The sequence below is a fragment of the Centroberyx affinis genome, unplaced genomic scaffold (assembly GCF_046629955.1).
Source record: "Centroberyx affinis isolate AG114_WGS23_722 - 3 ecotype Tasmania unplaced genomic scaffold, CSIRO-AGI_Caff_v1 ptg005433l_1, whole genome shotgun sequence".
Classification (NCBI taxonomy): domain Eukaryota; kingdom Metazoa; phylum Chordata; class Actinopteri; order Beryciformes; family Berycidae; genus Centroberyx; species Centroberyx affinis.
This window is the reverse complement of record NW_027282719.1, coordinates 1-19,829: the sequence shown is the minus strand read 5'-3', so window position 1 is coordinate 19,829 and position 19,829 is coordinate 1. Positions and strand designations below refer to the sequence as shown.

Below are 19,829 nucleotides of genomic sequence, written 5' to 3'. Positions count from 1 at the left end.
CAGCATTAAATTACAAATAAATTGTTGAAATTCTAATCATGTGCAAGTATGGTTTTGTCAACTTTGGTGCCGTCTGCTAATGGCAGCGAGCTGTTTTGGTTTGGTAAACAAGCTTGTGAGCTAATGACTAGCAGAAGCTTTCATATCACCTCCTGTCCTGTATTGGTGGATAAAGTAGTCAGCTGACCTGTAATGATGATTCCTGCAGTTTTGCTGCTCTTGGTTCAAAACGGAGGAAACTCGAATGAGGAGTCTAATCTTTTGTTGATTTGCTAACGCTGTCAACCGGTAAATAGACCAGTTTCTATTAGCTAACATGTTAGCTAGCTGTTTCTTCTTCTTCGGTAAGACACGATCACATTGCATTGTGGTATACAGGAGAAATTGTAGGGTACACTGTCTGTTCACTACAATTTGTAGTGCATTGTGGGTATCTTATAGTGGACTATTTAGTGAATCAAATTAACCGTTGAGAATTCGGACACTAGTAGAAAATGGCGAATACACTATATAGTGCACTATTTCTGTAATAGGGAACGGTTTCGAACAGAGCCCATGGATCCCATCGAGCTAGCCAGGAAGTTGAAGGCGTGTGAGGCAGAGAAGGCGGGCCTACGCCGAAACTACAAGAAACTGGCGTCCGAACACGAGGACCAAATACATGCAAATATGGGCCTGCAACAACAACTGAAGGCACTCAGGAAACAGTTGGCCCAATGCAGACGCGGGCAGCCTAAGGCAGACAAGGACTATGAGTTCCTCTGCCGAGAGAACGAGGAGCTGCGCAAGAAAATGGAGGAGCTCCGCAAGGCCTCCGAGAAGGAGGATATGGCCCTCCAGAATGAAAACGAGTGGCCCAGTCTTCCCAGAAAGAGAAGGCCTTTTGCAGAGGTGAGCAGTCTAAGGCAGACAAGGAGAAGGAGTCCCTCCGCGAGAAAATGAAGGAGCAGGCCATGAAACTCAAGGCCTGCGAGAAGGAGAATATGGTCCTCCAGGAAGAACGGGAGCGGGCCACTAATCTTCAAGCAGAGAAGGACTTCCTCTGCCAAGAGAACGAGGAGCTCCACAAAGAAACAAAGGAGCAGGCCATGAAACTCAAGGCCTGCGAGAAGGAGAATATGGTCCTCCAGGAAGAACGAGAAGAAAGAGAACGAGAAGAACGAGAACAAGAAGAACGGGAGCGGGCCACTGGCCTTCAGACAGAGAAGGAAGAGTCCCTCCGCGGAGAGAACGAGAAGCTCTGCAGGAAAATGAAGGAGCAGGCCATGAAACCCAAGGCCTCCGAGAAGGAGGATATGGCCCTCAAGGAAGAACGGGAGCAGGCTACTAACCTTCAGGCAGAAAAGGAGGACTTCCTCCGCCGAGAGAATGAGGAGCTCCGCGGGAAAATGAAGGAGCAGGCTATGAAACTCAAGGCCTGAGAGAAGGAGAAAATGGCCCTCAAGGAAGAACGGGAGCGGGCCACTAACCTTCAGGCAGAGAAGGAGGACTTCCTCCGCCGAGAGAACGAGGAGCTCCGCAAAGAATCAAAGGAGCAGGCCATGAAACTCAAGGCCTGCGAGAAGGAGAATATGGTCCTCCAGGAAGAACGAGAAGAATGAGAACAAGAAGAATGGGAGCGGGCCACTGGCCTTCAGACAGAGAAGGAAGAGTCCCTCCGCCGAGAGAACGAGAAGCTCTGCAGGAAAATGAAGGAGCAGGCCATGAAACCCAAGGCCTGCGAGAAGGAGAATATGGTCCTCCAGGAAGAACGAGAAGAACGAGAACAAGAAGAATGGGAGCGGGCCACTGGCCTTCAGACAGAGAAGGAAGAGTCCCTCCGCCGAGAGAACGAGGAGCTCCGCAAAGAAACAAAGGAGCAGGCCATGAAACTCAAAGCTTCCGAGAAGGAGGATATGGCCCTCAAGGAAGAACAGGAGCGGGCCGCTAACCTTCAGACAGAGAAGGAAGAGTCCCTCCGCCGAGAGAACGAGAAGCTCTGCAGGAAAATGAAGGAGCAGGCCATGAAACCCAAGGCCTGCGAGAAGGAGAATATGGTCCTCCAGGAAGAACGAGAAGAACGAGAACAAGAAGAATGGGAGCGGGCCACTGGCCTTCAGACAGAGAAGGAAGAGTCCCTCCGCCGAGAGAACGAGGAGCTCCGCAAAGAAACAAAGGAGCAGGCCATGAAACTCAAGGCTTCCGAGAAGGAGGATATGGCCCTCAAGGAAGAACAGGAGTGGGCCGCTAACCTTCAGACAGAGAAGGAAGAGTCCCTCCGCTGAGAGAACGAGGAGCTCTGCAGGAAAATGAAGGAGCAGGCCATGAAACCCATCGACAGGAAATGGCGGTGATGAAAACGCTCCAGAAGGAGCTCGTCTTGGTGACTGAAAAGCTTACAATCAAGCTCAAGGAACAGATTGAGGAGAAGCTGGCCCTCCACCAGGAGAAGAAAGCCCTCCTACAAAAAATAGATCTGAATGAAAACCTTGAGCAAGAGAAGGCTTTGAGCCACCGTGAGCAGACCATGAAGCTCAAAGAGGTGGAGAAGGAGGAGCAGGAGGCCCCACGCCAAAAGGTGGAGGAGCAGGCCACCAAGCTGAGGGACGATGAGATTGAAAACGAGGCCCTCAAATCTACCAACAGAGAGGCAGACGTGGGAGCATCTGGAGAGACAGATGAAAAACACCACGAAAAACCCAAGAAGGCTTCCACAATGAGAAGATTTATTAAGCTCTTTACCCCTAAGAGGAAGGAGAACAAAAAGGAGAAGATGGAGTCCGCTTGAGTTGCTTCAAGCCAAGAACCTCAGCACACTGACATCTGTGCTCACTCCCTCTCCTCTCTCCTCACACACACACACCCCATCCCTGACAACTCCTCCCCCTTTACCCTTTTCCCATAATAAAAGATATCACCAATGATATCTTAAAAAATAATGCACCACCTGTATTGTTTTAATTCTGTAAGTGGCTCTACAGCCAACATTGTATGCAGAGGATTTAAGACAGCTGGACATACAAAGTTGTAGAGAAAATATAAAAGCTGTGTTGGATCTATAGTTGTTTTTATGTTTTTATCGTATCAATTCTTTGTGTGTGTATTGCACTTGAGAGACAGAGGGACGGGGGGGGGGGCGTTTGGTTTTCACACTGCATTTTCCTCATCTCACTCTTTCACTGGAAGCCAGCCAGAAGCATCCATCGTATTTACGACTCTGCTTCCAACAACAAGGCCGGTCAGCGAGCCTGTTCACTTCCCATGCCACGATCCATCCAGTGCAGTGGGCAAAAACACAAAGGAGCAGAAAATATCTTATAAAAAAGAATATACATAACAAGAACAACATGACTCAGGTCTTGAATGACTGTCAACGGATGTTTTTCTGCACGTCACAAATTGATGATCTTGTGACAAAATGTCCTAGAGTTCTCAATGAGCGCAGGCCTTTGTCTGGCCTCGACTCACACAATAACTCGTTATCAGTTCATCACTAACAAGTCATTAATTGAGTTAAAGAGAGGGGGCTTATCATTATGAGGTAAATGTTGATTGCACAGTGTAATGGCTATAGAATAATGACACCATCAGCGTTTAGATTGGTTCCCTATAAGCCTCGCTTTCACTATGCAATTCTGTCTGCCACCGGGTACGATTTCCCGGGAGAATGAAGGCTCGATTTACAGCACAAAGGAAGTGCGTCATCCATTGCGCAACCAAAAGAGGAATAAAATAGGTTTCCCCAGTAGCTATCGGTAGCTACCGGGGAAAACACACAACCTGCCTACTTATTAATACTACTGGATGTTTTACCCTGGCTTTATCATAGCACTGAGATCGGGGTTTCTTTTTTTTTTCTTTAACAGTATTTTTATTGGGGTTTTTCAATTATAACAAACAGTACAAGATTGGGGTTTCTAGTTCAAACTGGGATTCTTACGGTTGTTTCTTGCTTTGGACAGTAGCCAGGCTGCTAGTGGTAGCGTTACCCATGTTGCTAACGCGTTACCCATGTTGCTAACGCTACTGCTAGCAGCCAGAAAATGAACCAGGACCTAAGGAAGCCTGGAACAAAAGAATCAAACATCTAACTATGTTTGTTTCTGGCTGCTAGCGTTAGCGTTAGCAACGTTAGCCATGTTGCTAACGCTAGCAGCCAGAAACAAACAAATGATCCACTGTTCGTTTGATAATCTAAACGAACATCTAATACGATCAAGGAGTTGATAAGCAGACAGATGGTTTGTTCTATTGCACGGAGCTAGGCTGTAATGGAAAGTGATCCGGCTGTCTTTGCGACAGCGGCGCAAACAACAATACCACTTGGAAACGCTAGGGGGGACAACGGGGGAAAGTTGAAAAGTTGTCTGTATCCACTTTAAAGTCTGTAGGCTGCGTATGATCACAGCATTGTCAGTTGGGAATATATAGGCGTTACTGAGGTAAATATTGGACTTTTGGAACCACAGTGCAATCCTTTAGCTACAAAACACTTGTATGCTGCATGAGTGGGAGAAATTTGCTGGACATTTTATACTTTTTTGTAAAGTTGTAAAAAGATGGCCCAGATAACTTCAATAGTCCCAGAGAAGGCTGAGATGGAACAATGGGGGCAAACTGGCTGTGTTTTGTGGTCCTATACAAACTTCAGTGGTGTTAAATGTTAAATCATTTTGGGTTGAACTAGTGGATATTAATTTTTCCACCTTCTAAAGCAAACAAAATCACATTTATTACTGGAAGAGTAAGAACAATTTCCAAGTAGTGGCTTCAATATTTGAGAAAATATATCCACAGAATATTCAATATGCGATATCCAATATCAAGCAACTTTACACAAGTCACGTAGAACCCACAGCTATATGGAGAAAGCAGTTCTGGGAAATCACTGACTGAAGTAGAAGACGACAAGGCAGGTTGAGGGAAAGTTGATACAACAAAAAAGTAAATTACAACACATACATCATTCATCATTCTTTTTTTTTCAACTCTATTTTATTTATTTAATTGTGGTACTTGAACGTCACTGTCTTTGGGTTTTATTGTATGTAAAGCACGGTGTAAACATTGTTTTTAGAAAATTGCCATACTAATAAAGTTATTATTATTGTTATTAGTAGTAGTAGTAGTAGTATTATCACATAACTCCTGGAATGCATTGAAATATAACCGTGTAAGAGCATCTGAGGGTGGAATCTTCCTTTAACTTCACTGGTAATGGTGAAAACCCCTTCCTTTCCCCTTTTGGGTAGAGTCTCTATGTGTTTCTCTGTGGGGGGTGATTAATGCCATAAAAAGGTGGAGTGGTTGGGGCGACCCGGGTTTGAATGCGGCCTGCGGTCATTTACATGTCCTCCCCTCTCTCTCTCTCCCATACCTTCCTGTCTATCTCTCACACTGTCTCTATCTAATAAAAAAGGCCTAAAAAAAATTACCAAAAAGGAGTGGGAGGAGAAGCAGGAAATGCAATATCAGTAATGGTGCCGCTCTTTTGAATTGATTTAATAGGACAGACACCTGCTGCTTTGTCTAGTTGCACCGTAGCGCTGTGTCTCATCTTAGCAGCGGCGGTTCAGACGGCAGATTGCAAGAATTCAGAGGATTTTCCTTACATCTCAGATGATGTCGTGACATGATCGCATGCATAGATAAGTGTGTGCTGTACTGTCAGAAAATCATACAGTTGCTGACCAGTATTATATGTATATCTGACTTCATCAAAAAATGATGTGAGTGGATTGCCATGGTAGGGCCTCTGCCTTGTAAATGCAAATGTTTCAATGGATCTCATTCATTTATTCATTCATTCATTCATTTTCTTTAGTTGCCCAGCAAACATTTCAACGTCGATCAGAGGTCTAATCGACGTTGGTCCTGGAGGTCGATATGACGTCTAGTGAAGGGGCTGATATGAAAGTTTTTCTGACGTTGGTCTTTCGACCCACGTCGTTTCAACGGCTCATAGACAACATCAATCCACGTCGTTTCAACGTTTTATAGATGACATTTCGACCTATATAAAATTTACTTTTCAGTGAAGCCACTAAATACCCACAAACTTATGAAAGAAAATAGAATTAATCTAAATTGAACGTCTTTCTATGATACCTTGTAGTGTTTTTTATGGAAAATCTTTAACCCATTTAGGGCATAGAGAAAGCATAAATACATTACATAATACTCTTCAACAAAAGAAAGTATTCGGGATATAGAGAAAACACAAAAAACATTTTGAAAATAATGTTGCATTTGCTTGTTTATTGAGACAAATCCCAAACCCCGTCCCCCAGTCCCTGCTGGTGCAAGTCCTATGGCTGCTTTTTTTCGTTTTCTGTGGCCTTCACCTTCCATCTCTTCACAGCAGCTGGAAAAAAGGCACAACAAAAAAATTAATATTCATCTTTCCAGAGTCTCTTCTGATGTTGGAGCATTTTTTGACTGTCAACAGTTGGAGGCGCCTCTTGTCTGTGGCCAGGTCCTGCTGGAAATTAACGCCATCTAGCGCCCCAGGCTAAAGGGCTATCTGTCGGCTACACCAACTCCATAGCTAAGTTAGCAACATCACAAGCTACCACCCCCCTCACTATGAATAAAGACAGGAAAAATAGAGAAGAATGGGTCCTAATTATAACCAAAAACTCACCGGATTAATGCACGGGAAAACTGCTGTGCCACATGAATATGCACGTTTCATTTTCCACTACATAACACATAGCTAGCATGCTAGCTGTGTTTTTTTCTCCCCACTTCTTACTTACAAATATGAAAACCAGCTATCTAGAAAAAAAGCCATGTAGCCTCAATCTCGACTGTTTAGAATGCAAAGGGTAAAAGCAAAACCATAGATATATAAACGTAGATACCACGTTCGCGATTTGACGTGCGTCTGCGTGGTCGCCATATTGGGGCGCTCAACAGTCAAGAGTAGACCGCTTGGAAAAATGCCACAAGCGTGTGCGGCATTTGGCTGTACAAACAGAAGAAACATACAAAACAGGGATCGTGGGATAACTTTTCACAAGTAATGCCTACCATACACTAGACTTTGAAAAGACTTTTAAAAGACTAAAGTCTGACACCTTCTCACATCCAGCTCACATCTAAAGACGATGTGTCATAAGTCACTGAGTTTTTAGTCACAGACGATAAGATTTTGCAAAGACTGCCTACCATACACTAGAAGACTTTGAAAAGGGCTTCCCCTATTCAGTTTTCCAATAGACTGTAAACATGGACTGACTTGTGAACACCTCTACAAAGTAAATCCCCCTCCTACACACACACACACGTGTATGTATGAGAAAGGGAAAGAGGGAGCACTGCAGCCTGATTTATATGATTGAAGCTAGCGATCTTCAGCTTAAACGTACGGTTAGCTTGTAGGCTAATAGCAAACATTACAGTAGCTAACGTTAGCTTGCAAGAAGCCCCGTTCGGGACAGTGGTTAGCTAGCTAGCTATACCATATAGCATATTCACCGGGGATATTGAGGGCTACAGCAATTTCTGTCCACTTTTTTTCCTTCGGAGAGAGCGCAACTATTGGTTGTTGACAAGTTCACGTCATTGAACTTCACTATTTGCATGAGCCAAGACTAAAGACTTCGGAACGTCAAGACGAGAAAAAGACTGACTTAAGACAGCTGAGTTTTCTGACCACCTTACACCAAACGATCAAGATGACGGGAGCGCGCCACAACTCAAACAAAACTCTCATGATTTTATTCCGACATTGGAAATTTGCCTGCGACAGTGAAATCGCTTGAAAAGTCGTTTGGTGTAAGGTTGCTATAAGTGGCAATTTTATTGTATTTTACTGTTATCTGAGTTAGTGAACGTGATATATCGCTTCAGACGGTCCTGAAACTGATCATGACACCGTCGTGATGATGGCTAACTAACGAAAACATAACGTTACTGAATAATTGTTAAAGCACTACGTGACAAGGGCTAAAAGTGATATTTACTTAACAAATGCCTCATTCTTTGTGTTATTTACTTTATAGAAAATTGTCAGCTGGAATGTGTTTGTGCTCATGAGATTATACATGCTAGATGGCCATATTTATGCTGCTAGCCTAATGCACTGATTGCACCTTTCAGCTAACGTTACATGCCAGAAGTAATTTTGAGATGGCCTTGTTGTTGTCAAAAAAAAAGGATCCTGGAATAAGAAAAGCTTGGGCCATAGCTGTCAGACGGAAAGATTTTGAGCCTAATGACACTACAGTTCTCTGTAGCTGTCATTTCAAGGCAGATGATTTTGACAGAACTGGGCAAACTGTGCGTGTGAACGAATGTGTGATCCCTTCAGTTTTTACATCCTTTCCAGATCATCTTAACAAAGTTAGTGTATTTTCAAGTCATAAGATTATAGTGTTCTTTGTGGTGAACAGTGTTAAATGATAGTGGAAACTGACTGTAATGATGAGCATACAAATTATTTCTTGCTAACATAACTGGAATTTCCACTAAATGTGATATTAAAAGTAAACTTCCCTTTTAGATTTTACTAATATTGATTTTAAATGTCTTTTACTTTTTTTTTAATTTAAAGGTGCCCAATAAAGCCAGCTCAACTAGGACATCAACACAAGCTTGTGATGCAAGTGATGATCCTGTACCTGTGTCTGAATTTCCTCAACAGCTGAATTCATCAACCTTGGTTTAAAGCAATTCTTATCCACAGCACTTTTGCAACATACTTGGAGTTGTGTTGTATAGCGCTTATCCAACAAGTGTTATATTTCATAGGATCATCATTATGCCCTTGACCCTGATTAAGTCAAATATAAAGTAACTGAGGCTCAAGCAAGAGTTGAAGAGCTGCAGAGGCAGCTGAGAAATGCCAAGGATCGTGGGAGAAGATATATTGGCCATATACATGATAGCATACTGCGTTTAGAATAATAACCATTGCGATTCATGCGTAAACATTACCGTTCGCACTCATGTTACAAAATTATATCCTTGTAATTTAATACAGTATTTATTCGGTTACACCGCTGTAAAACAAATTTTCCTCGAAATCACCATTCCCCTAAGATTATATGTTTTCATGTCGGCAAATGGTCGAAATAAAGTCACGTTGTGACTCAACGTCTATTAGACTTCTTGGCCTCGACGCAGGAGGAGGAAATGTTTGCTGGGTGCTTATTCCTGTTCAGGGTCACAGAGAACTGGAGTCTATTCCAGTATGCCTCCAATAAATTGCATTAGAATATTAAAATGTTAAAACATTACTTTGTCTGCTTCACTTCCCTCTTTTTGAATGTGAAAAGCACCATTTGTGCTCATGTAGTTTTCTGCATTCATGGCCTATTTGCCCTCTTTAATTCTCAGCTGTGTTATATAAATGTTTTTCATAAATATGTGTAATGTAAAATTCATACCTGCTGCTGATGACTTGTTGTTACTGATGATTGTTTTTTTATGTACAATATGGATATTAGTAGCCTATTTCTTTTAATTCTTGATTGACATGATTGATTGATTAAGAATCATTCGTCAATTTAAAAGAACTCACAATTTTCTTTTATAATAACAGTAAGGTCATGCACGATTCACAATCATATACAACCTGTAGATTGTATTTGCTACTGTCTTTTTAATCTCTTCCCTCTCCTTCCCCTCCTGCTTCTCTGTGGCGTTAATCATCTTCATAGCAGGAATGACAGGTGACAAACATCTTGCACTAGCCTGTAATCAAAGTCAAGATGTTGCAAATACAGCGAACCAGTATAAAACTCAGGGCTAAAATGCGGCTAAAATGCAGCTGAACCAGTCCGCAAAGTATGAGAAAAATATGTTTAAAGTATTTGATGGGGAAGCTGACACAAACACTGAATTCGTAATTAAGGAGAAATCCACCCTAGGGTCCATTTTGTTGTTTGGTGCTGTATTTTTCTTATTCCCGCAGATAACTGGCCAAACATAGATGACATGACATCAAGTCAAGATATTTCCAGCCCAGCTACAATTTGATAGTTTGATAGCAGAACATTTTTCAGATATCTAAAACATCAACAGTAAACATCAGGTTTTGGTGTCAGTCCCTCAGAATAAAGGAGCGAGAGCTTCTTAGAGCCGTCATTTTGCACCGACAATCAACAATCATACAGGGAGAAATCCATCGTAGAAGAGGCAGAGAGACCAATTTCTCCACCAGTAGCTTCAACAGAGCAGAATGCAATGCAGCCACCAGACGTTACGTGTTTTGAGAAAGTTGCATGACTTGTTTTTTCTTGACAGGAAAAACACGCTCTCTTGCTCTTACCATGCTATTATTAGGCCTATTAGGACTATAATTGCTCTCCCCACTCACACATATAACACACCACTGAATGCAACATGTTCACGTCTGTTCTCTCTGGGTTGTCGAAAAGCATTCTGGGAAATGTAGGAAATCACTAACTTAAGTAGAAGTAAACAAAACAGGTTGAGTGAAAGTGGGTACCCCAAAAAAGTAAATTACAACACTTCATTGCAAAATAAATGTATTGAACCCCACAGATCGATGATATATAACAGTGTAAGAGAATGTGAGGGGGGGGGATTTCTCCTTTAAAGAATATATCAGGTTTTACTCTTCATGGCTGGTAACAAAATCCACGAATAGCATCAGAATGGCTGCACTCCCCAAGATTTTCCAAACAAAAAAACAGACTAGACCTCAGTTATGCCCTGTTTTTATAAATGGTCGTATCAGGTGACAGTTTTCACCTTCACCTTTCACCAGTATCTACCTTGTTAGTTGCCTTCATGTTAGAAGGTACAACAGCCTCTTCACTCTGTTCCTCGTCATGCTATACCACCATGTTAATACAAATGTAGAAAACTAGTAAAGAACTGGGCAAATTATCTGTGTTTGGACAAATTTCTCTCTTCTCTCATTGTTTCTCTCTCTCCCTTCCTTGTACATATACACACACAGAGACACAAACTCAGTAATGGTGAGAATATCACTGGCAAAATCATATCAAATAACTATGCAAATGTCTTTAATTTAGGTTTCTTGGTTCATTGATTGTGTGGTTTTTTTTCAACTGCAACCATCCATAACAGCCTATGTCCGCTTGTCATGGGGAATTTTTCTTTTTAACTTCAAAGTGCTCAGTACAATGTCAAAGTAGTTCACATACTGTACTAACAAAAAAAAAAACCCAACAAAGCACATGCCCGTGACTTCTCATTCGTCAGGTGTTCCCAGCGTAGACGTATCACATCTCAAAAACTGAAATGACAACTCCCACTCTCTCCAGGCAGTATATATACCTGACACCAGCTTCCTTATAGCCCAGAAAACTGTTCTTTTGTCTGGTTAATAACTCCGCCTGAGCTGACAAAGGAGCCGGAATGTATTCAGTTCAGTTCATCCTATTGTTTGGCTTGCTGCTGGGGCAGACAGCAAGAGGTAGGTTTTGTTCTCTTATTACATGTTTCGTTTTATTCTTTACTTGAAGAGTTTAATTCCAAAATTAGTTAGGTCAAACTCGCTATGGGTTGTATTTGAATTTATTATTAGTAATAGTAATACACATTTACTAACAAAAGTCTGAAATTTTTTTTTAGCATGGGATCATTTGTCTTTTTGCAATTATTTAGTTTGAAAATTGTTGAAATCTGTTCTCATTACATTGCAACCCAGTGGTTATGAATGTCATGGTTGTCCAGTGCCAATAGAATTTGTTTGTTTTTCCTAAAAAAAAAAAGGAGATTCCAGCACACACGGATCACCTCTGTATATTTTATTGTCAGTTATAATAATAATAATAATAATACATTTATATTTTATAGAGCGCTTTATATGGTACTCAAAGATGCTTTACAACAGCTAAGGGGCAAAGAGAATAAAATATATAAAACAAATGGTACCAAGGTGATGATAATAAATAAATGACCATAATAAAATAAATAACATGAGTATTAAAACAGTAAAGTGGAGAGAAGGAAAATAGTGTTGATGGTTTTTTTCTTTTCTGGAGAGCCGATGTTTTGGTCCTTTGATCTCTCCTCTTTGGTGGCTTTATGGATGCCGGTCAGCTTCAGGCTAGATGCTGTTTCAAGGTAGACGGCCCCTCAGGATGAGTGACAAGTGTTGGGATGAGAACTTGACCGACTGTTGAAGGGGAAGGCGGGATAAAAAATACACATCTTGTCTCAAGGCGAAAAGTTGGATATTTTAGCTTTAAACTAATTTTGTCAAAACTGATACTGATTTGAACCTACGGGATACTAGAATCAAAATTTTATTTTCTGAGAAATTAACTTTTGAGAGTATTTCATACTTTAATGAAGATATCATCTCTGCACTAGCCTGGTTCCAGACTCCTGAATCTCGTCCCGCCCACTTTTCAGATTTTCCATTGGCGTTTCAGTAGAATAATATTTGTTGAAATCACTCCTTAACCAACATATTGTCTTTGGAAAGACAATATTGGAGAAGTTAGTTAATACATCCAATATCAATGTAACTGAAAATAACGTCAGAGCGGCCAGATAAGTCAGTCACTAGTGATTGGTTCGGGGGAAAATAGCCCCCCCACACACAGAAAACAGCTAACATGGAGGCAATCCCAGACTGAATAATGGAGTGGCGCTACTTGACGCTATTTGCCACGTTTAAGGTTTTTTAGGGTTGAAAAGGGTCTCTGGGTAGGCGTTGCGTACCTGCCCAAAAATCTCAACTTTGCATCGGGTCTACGTGGATTTGCACACTCTGATTGGTCGATCATAAGGCGGTCATGAGGTGTGTTGTTAGGTAGCCACTTTCATCAACAGTATACTGTACAATTTCAACATGCTACACACACGTCAACGCAGAAGTATAAAAACTTAAATGTAAGCGCCACCATGTTCTTCACGCTTTACATTGCTTTTACGTTAGGTTCAACTATAAAATGAGCTTAATTCATATTGCATTAAATTTCCCTCTAATTTTCATTGAAGGGCCTCTCAGGGGGATTTCAGCTCAAACCACAAGCCCGACTACGATGTCTTCGACCATCCCGAGTGCAACTTCAGCAACCTCAGTTGACCCAAATCCACCAGCCGACACAACGGTTTCACCACTCATTGCACCACCAGTCAGTGCAACTTCACCACCAGTCAGTGCAACTTCACCACCAGTCAGAGCAACTTCACCACCAGTCAGTGCAACCTCAGCTGACCCACTCAATCCAAATCCATCAGCTGTCAACGTGATTTTACCAGGCCTTAACACAACGTCTTCACCACTAATTGCACCACTAGTCAATGCAACTTCACCACCAGTCAGTGCAACTTCACCACCAGACAGTACAACTTCACCACCTGTCAGAGCAACTTCACCACCAGTCAGTACAACTTCACCACCTGTCAGTGCAACTTCACCACCAGTCAGTGCAACCTCAGCTGACCCACTCAATCCAAATCCATCAGCTGTCAACGTGATTTTACCAGGCCTTAACACAACGTCTTCACCACTCATTGCACCACTAGTCAGTGCAACTTCACCACCAGTCAGTGCAACTTCACCACCAGACAGTACAACTTCACCACCTGTCAGTGCAACTTCACCACCAGTCAGTGCAACTTCATCACCTGTCAATGCAACTTCATCACCAGTCAGAGCAACTTCATCACCTGTCAATGCAACTTCACCACCAGTCAGTGCAACTTCATCACCTGTCAATGCAACTTCACCACCAGTCAGTGCAACTTCATCACCTGTCAGTGCAACTTCACCACCAGTCAGTGCAACTTCATCACCTGTCAGTGCAACTTCACCACCAGTCAGTGCAACTTCACCACCAGTCAGTGCAACTTCACCACCTGTCAGTGCAACATTTGCCCCAATCCAAGAGGCAGTGTTCAACTTGAAGTTCAATCTGGAGAGGGTATTCACAGAGACTCTGGCACACACAACGTCAGCGGATTACCTGGTATTATCAAATGAAGTAGTGTCAATGGTAAGTCAAAAATGACATCTTTTTTTTTTTATTAAGTGTGGCTGCTACGCATATAATGAGTACATTTTGGGAACGTTTCAAAACACACATGCTTTGTATCCTCCAGGATTTCTTTCTACTTCTGTACATGAATTTAATATCAGTCTGTTCCTTTTTAATGTGAATTCAACTGTTGGTACCTTCTATTTTTACAGATGAATTACATCGGTAATGCAGCTTTTGGACGCAATTACAGTCGAAGTCGGATCAATGGCTACAGGTTTGCAGCAAAGGATCTTACTGTTGAATTTTGGAACTGCACTTAGGAACTTTGAGGCTGTAATATGTAGGCAATATTTTCAGGCAATGCAGATGGGCAATTTTGCCAACAACAACGGTATCTTCTTTGTTGCTTTTTCTCTCGGTAGAACATCTTCACATTTTTTCTTTCTGGTTATGAGTTCATGAACTGTCAACCTCTGACATCAACATCTGCTAACATGTTTGAAGTGTTTGAAATGTTTGTTCATTATGTTTTTCTCAAACTTTTCAAAATGAATGTAAGTGAATGATGTGACTACAGATATCTGTGGCAGTCAATGCTGAGGGATGATTGTTCATGAACACCTTGCTTTATGGCCCAATATCCAAAGGTTTTGTCACAGTTACCATTTACTACACTATATCTACTACAGGAATTATCCAGACCTAGGTTTCCCAATAACATCTTTAATTGGTCTCTCAATTTTGGTCTATGGTCAGATTTACCTATTCCATTTGCACTACCTCAAAAACATACCCTTGTATCATGGTGATAATGATAAATAAATGATCTAAAGTTGTGGCCTTTAATGTATTAAATGTCTTAAATACATTATTAGAGGTCATGCCCACGCTTAGATTCATACAGAACAGAGTTAATGAGTATAGGTTAAGTACAATATGCAAAGGTTTTTGGACTTGATATCCCTCCCACATAAATTCCTGTTGTGTGACTCTTAAATTCCTTTTTCTTATGCTGCCTTTTTATAGTTTCAGAACTTTCACTAACTATGTTCAATAGATAGTGAAATATGTTCTTTATTTTGGTTTTTAAATTGGTCTTACATTCAATTCCAGGTGTTAAAAGTCTTAAATTTTGTGTTTTGAAACCAGTAGATACTGTGATCTTGGCATCTGGCTCATAGTTTTGTGATAGTCATGAAATATATGAACTTTTATTTCCTTGGTAGTCAATTTAGGATTTTTGTATTTGCCATGTTGAATGAGAACAAACCACTTTCCAACCACTTTTCAAATTTTGTTCACAGTCCAGGATCCGGATCAGTTGTGGTCGATGCTGATCTGATATTCAATGATGTAAGTTCAATATCTGCGAGTGATGTGGCGGCTGCAATTATATCAGTTGCACCACCTGACTTCCGCCTCAACACTTCATCTGTTGTTGTGACAAGTAAGACATTTATATTTAATCATCATACATGGAATACCTGAACTAAGACATTATGTGCTGGTGCTATGTTGGTGCTAAACATTCATATAGAAGATAAATTCAGATTCACTTCATTTCTGAACTCACTTTTGGCCTCAACCAGCATCCAAAAATTAACTTATATTTAAATAATTTTTACTGGCCATATTAATTAATATGCATTTTTCAAGAAATGTGTCACTCTGCCTGTTTTCAATGCTATTTCATGTATAGAATCAGGTACTCTCTGAAATATTCAATACAGACACAAGAGCAGATATAGAATTTTAATTTAAAACTTTCTCACTTTTCTTTCTTCTTTTTTCTTCTTCTTCTTTTTGTCTTTTTGGTGGCTTCACACCTGCCATGTGTTGCCAAATTGGAATAATGAGAAATTACGTTACGTTATGTAACAGGCAGCCGATCAGGGGCCCTTTTTGAGAGAGATTTGATTGGCTCATGGTCAAAGAGAATGTACGGTGGCCAGCAAGGACAAAGTTTGAGAACAGGCAAAAACCAAAGACTGTATATAACTGAGGTATTCAAATGAGATCGACTGAAAAGTGTCCAGCCAGTGTGGCAGGTGGCTCTTATTTATTCATCTGCCAAAGACACATTTGATGCATTTGAGTCTTGCCGGGTGTTAACTTCGGACCCTGGCAACAACAACCGGCTAATGGGACGGCTTGAAACAGTCCGCTCAGCCGTTCAGAAACCAAATTGTAGCAGCAAACAATTATACCAAGAGCTGAGAACAGTGTATGACTGTTCTCGCTTGCTACCATAGCTTTAAGATCATATGATATTTAATTCCTGTCAAATATAAGTGTTGGATTATACTCCTGAAGCAAGAAAAAAAACAAGTTAAGCTGGTTGATCATGAACATTACTCATGTATGTTGACTTTACAGGGGTTACATCAACTCAAGCCCCATCATCTGTGACAACACCAGATTTTACCTCAGCAACTCTAGGTATGTTGTTTAAGCATGTTGTTAGTATGAATTATCATCAGTAAAGTTCTAATGAAGTCATTATACAGTTATACACACACAAGATGAATCACTATGAAGATACACATACATGTATGTATGTATGTATGTATGTATGTTTGTTATGTTTGTATTGTGTATACATGCACACACCCATGAATTCATCTTGATTATCAACTTTAGCACTGATTTTTCGTTCTTCCTCAGACCTGACAACCATTGCTTATGCTGAAGTGAAGCTCTCCAGCTCTATGCAGCTGATGGAAGATGACATGACCGTTTACATTGAAGAGGTTTGATCTTTTTCTGTTTGTTGTTCTATTTGTTAGGAGCCACAAGCTCTTTCAGAGTCAATTAGGCAGCGGCCAGACAGAAACAGATGAAATGTATGAAATTAGAATATGGAATTATTCTCTATTCTTAATCTGATTGTAAAAAGTGGATAATCTGTAAACACAAAAACATTGATCTCCTCATCCTTAACCATCATATAGCTGTGCTTGCTAGCCAATTGAAATATCAATATCCGGATCCACAATTTGAACATTGTGTGTTTAACCAACCTGGAAAACCAGCACTAATATAATGCCAGGCCATAATAGTTCTGTTTCTGTCTTTGTAAATTGGTAGGCTAAAGCTGTGTTCGAGTGAAATTAGCTTCTCTTCCATTTTGAAAATCAAGACAAAAGGCGAGCTGCACCTTTGCAGGCTAGTGAACAGTTAACAGATGATTCAGTATATTGTGGTCCAAAAAAAGTTCAAATGGTTTCAACTTCTGACATACAAGAAAATACTGACAATGCTGCGTAAAGAAGAGACGGACAGTCCTCTGTTCTCTTCGCCATCAGTCGACGTATCAACAAAGCCTACAAAGCCTCTGTCTGGCCGCCTCCTTAGACCCCATGATCTCCTCAACAAGCTCTCTTCCTGTGAGGCTCGGTGGGAAAAGCATGGCACTAACACGATCATGTGTCATGTTGTCCAACAGTTTCTTTTCCTCTGTTTCAGTTCCTCAGGCAGATTGGCGCCAATGCCCTCGGACCATTGAAGGTAACAGTGAAACGTGTGGCCAGATGTAATGGAACTCAGTGTGGAGACGAAGACACTGCTCATCCTACAACCTTCACTCCCAGCACTCCCAGCACTCCCATCACGACTGGTTCCTCTGGTGTAGGCCCACGATAAAGCATGAAGAAAGGGATACTCTCCAAATGACATCTATTGTAGTGTTGTTGTCAGCTCTGAACCAAGTTATCCATGGAAAATAGCCCAGGACACTCCCTTTCTTTACCAACATCATACCTGTGAACCTAATAGTAATAAAAACAGGGAGATGGGTGATGGAAAACCTGTTGAAACCTGTGTAACTGCCCCCAAAATGAGTAATCTAGTTACTTTTTAGAGGAAAATATTGCTAAATATCATCCGTTTTGCTAGCTTGGGCTATAGCCTGTCTGTCTGCACGTGCAAACAACATTAAACATTAACAGTCTATTCAGCTGCCATTCATCATTCATGTTGTTGTCATTGTCAGGAGTGCAGAAGCAGGGAAATGTAGTTGTTTTTTTTATTGATAGTGCCTATAGCCAAGCTAGCAGGAGGTCCATTTATGTGCTGTCTGATTGTAGATAGTACAACCATAAACTGTATTTTTTTTTTTATTGTAAACCAACATATTCTGTTCAACACAGAACATTACTTGGAATACAATATATGAAAATGAAATAAATGTGAATGAAACACATAAAAACATTTCTTTACAGAAAAGGCGTATTATTCCTCTCCAAACTAAATGAATTTGACAGCCTTGACACTTGTTGATATTTATACATTTTAGACCCTTTATAAATACATTGAAATCAAGTAAAAACTGTTTAAATGCCCTTCGAAAACCTCCACAGAATAGACCTTTCAAGTGTTGTCGTCATTTTGGGGCTTTCAGATTATATCCGGATCCTAGTGGGGGTTTTTTGCCTATGGTGAAAGTGAACTGGGATTTTTGGATCCTGTTTGCCAAGCATTCTGTTCTTAAAATGGGTGAAATAATGTAAGTAGAAATGACTATATGATATAATGAACATTTTAGCACGTTGCTGAATTTTAGCACGTTGCTGATTTTTTATTTTGCATTATCCTCCTTACTTTTTTCATTGCAGCTTCAAAACCATCAGGATTCACCTCAACAAATAAAGAAATTCATAATCAAGATTGCGTTGGATGTGGTTAAAGGCAATCATTTTTTATTCTCCTTTATTCATTTTCATGTTAGATTGAAAGGGGGCACAATCCAGAATCACTTATTTGCGCTGAAAAAACGTCACGCTTGAGAGGTCTATGTGCCTTAATTTGTTGCATCAGTGTGTAGGTGTGGGTGTGAATGTGTAGGTGGAGAGACCAGTCGTGAAAATTTACACCCCTTACTCAAAACCCAAGATGTCATGGCTGCATTGCATTCTGGTCTATTGAGGCTACTGTGGGTGGAGAAACTGGTCTCTCTGCCTCTTCTACAATGGATTTCTCCCTGTATGATTGTTGAATGTTGGTGCAAAATGGCACCTCTAGAAAGAAGCCGTCGCTCTTTGATTCAGAGGGACTGAAACTCCATTGTAGCTGCACTGGAAATATCTTGACATCACTTTGTCTACATTTGGCCAGTTGTTCACAGGAATAAGAATATATAATATATACATATATATATATATATATATATATATATGTGTGTGTGTATATATATGTATGTATATGTGTATATATATATATATATATATATATTATATATACAGCTCTGGAAAAAATTAAGAGACCACTGCAAAATTATCAGTTTCTCTGGTTTTACTATTTATAGGTATGTGTTTGAGTAAAATGAACATTTTTGTTTTGTTCTATAAACTACTGACAACATTGTTTGATGGCTTGTGACCATCCATCTTCCTCTTGATCACATTCCAGAGGTTTTCAATGGGGTTCAGGTCTGGAGATTGGGCTCGCCATGACAGGGTCTTGATCTGGTGGTCCTCCATCCACACCTGGCTGTGTGGCATGGAGCATTGTCCTGCTGGAAAAAACAATCCTCAGAGTTGGGGAACATTGTCACAGCAGAAGTTTTATTCCAGGACAACTTTGTACGTGGCTTGAGTCATGCGTCCTTCACAAAGACAAATCTGCCCGATTCCAGCCTTGCTGAAGCACCCCCAGATCATTACCGATCCTCCACCAAATTTCACAGTGGGTGCGAGACACTGTGGCTTGTAGGCCTCTCCAGGTCTCTGTCTAACCATTAGACAACCAGGTGTTGGGCAAAGCTGAAAATTGGACTCATCAGAGAAGATGACCTTACTCCAGTCCTCTACGGTCCAATCCTTATGGTCTTTTGCAAACCTCAGCCTGGCTCTAGTTAAAGTTAAAACATTAGTATTGTGTTGCTTAAAAATGAATATGAACTTGTTTCTTTGCGTTAGT

General features: G+C 40.8%; 2 protein-coding genes and 1 pseudogene across 2 annotated transcripts; all 3 read left to right on the top strand.

Annotated features, from left to right (window-relative positions):
- Positions 1 to 555: 555 nt before the first annotated feature.
- Positions 556 to 2,264, top strand: LOC139667298 (trichohyalin-like; annotated as a pseudogene).
- Positions 2,265 to 6,920: 4,656 nt separating this feature from the next.
- Positions 6,921 to 8,889, top strand: LOC139667299 (THAP domain-containing protein 6-like). Its single transcript, XM_071546748.1, is given in 5 exon segments — positions 6,921 to 7,000; positions 7,190 to 7,195; positions 8,136 to 8,325; positions 8,537 to 8,644; positions 8,734 to 8,889. Coding segments are annotated over 5 exon segments (540 nt in total).
- Positions 8,890 to 11,283: 2,394 nt separating this feature from the next.
- LOC139667300 (uncharacterized) lies at positions 11,284 to 18,106 on the top strand. Its single transcript, XM_071546749.1, has 7 exons — positions 11,284 to 11,392; positions 12,928 to 13,928; positions 14,123 to 14,187; positions 15,218 to 15,360; positions 16,290 to 16,352; positions 16,578 to 16,663; positions 17,379 to 18,106. Exons 1-7 carry the CDS (start codon positions 11,335 to 11,337, stop codon positions 17,553 to 17,555), a joined length of 1,593 nt encoding a protein of 530 aa, XP_071402850.1. The 5' UTR covers positions 11,284 to 11,334; the 3' UTR covers positions 17,556 to 18,106.
- The last annotated feature ends 1,723 nt before the right edge of the window (positions 18,107 to 19,829 follow it).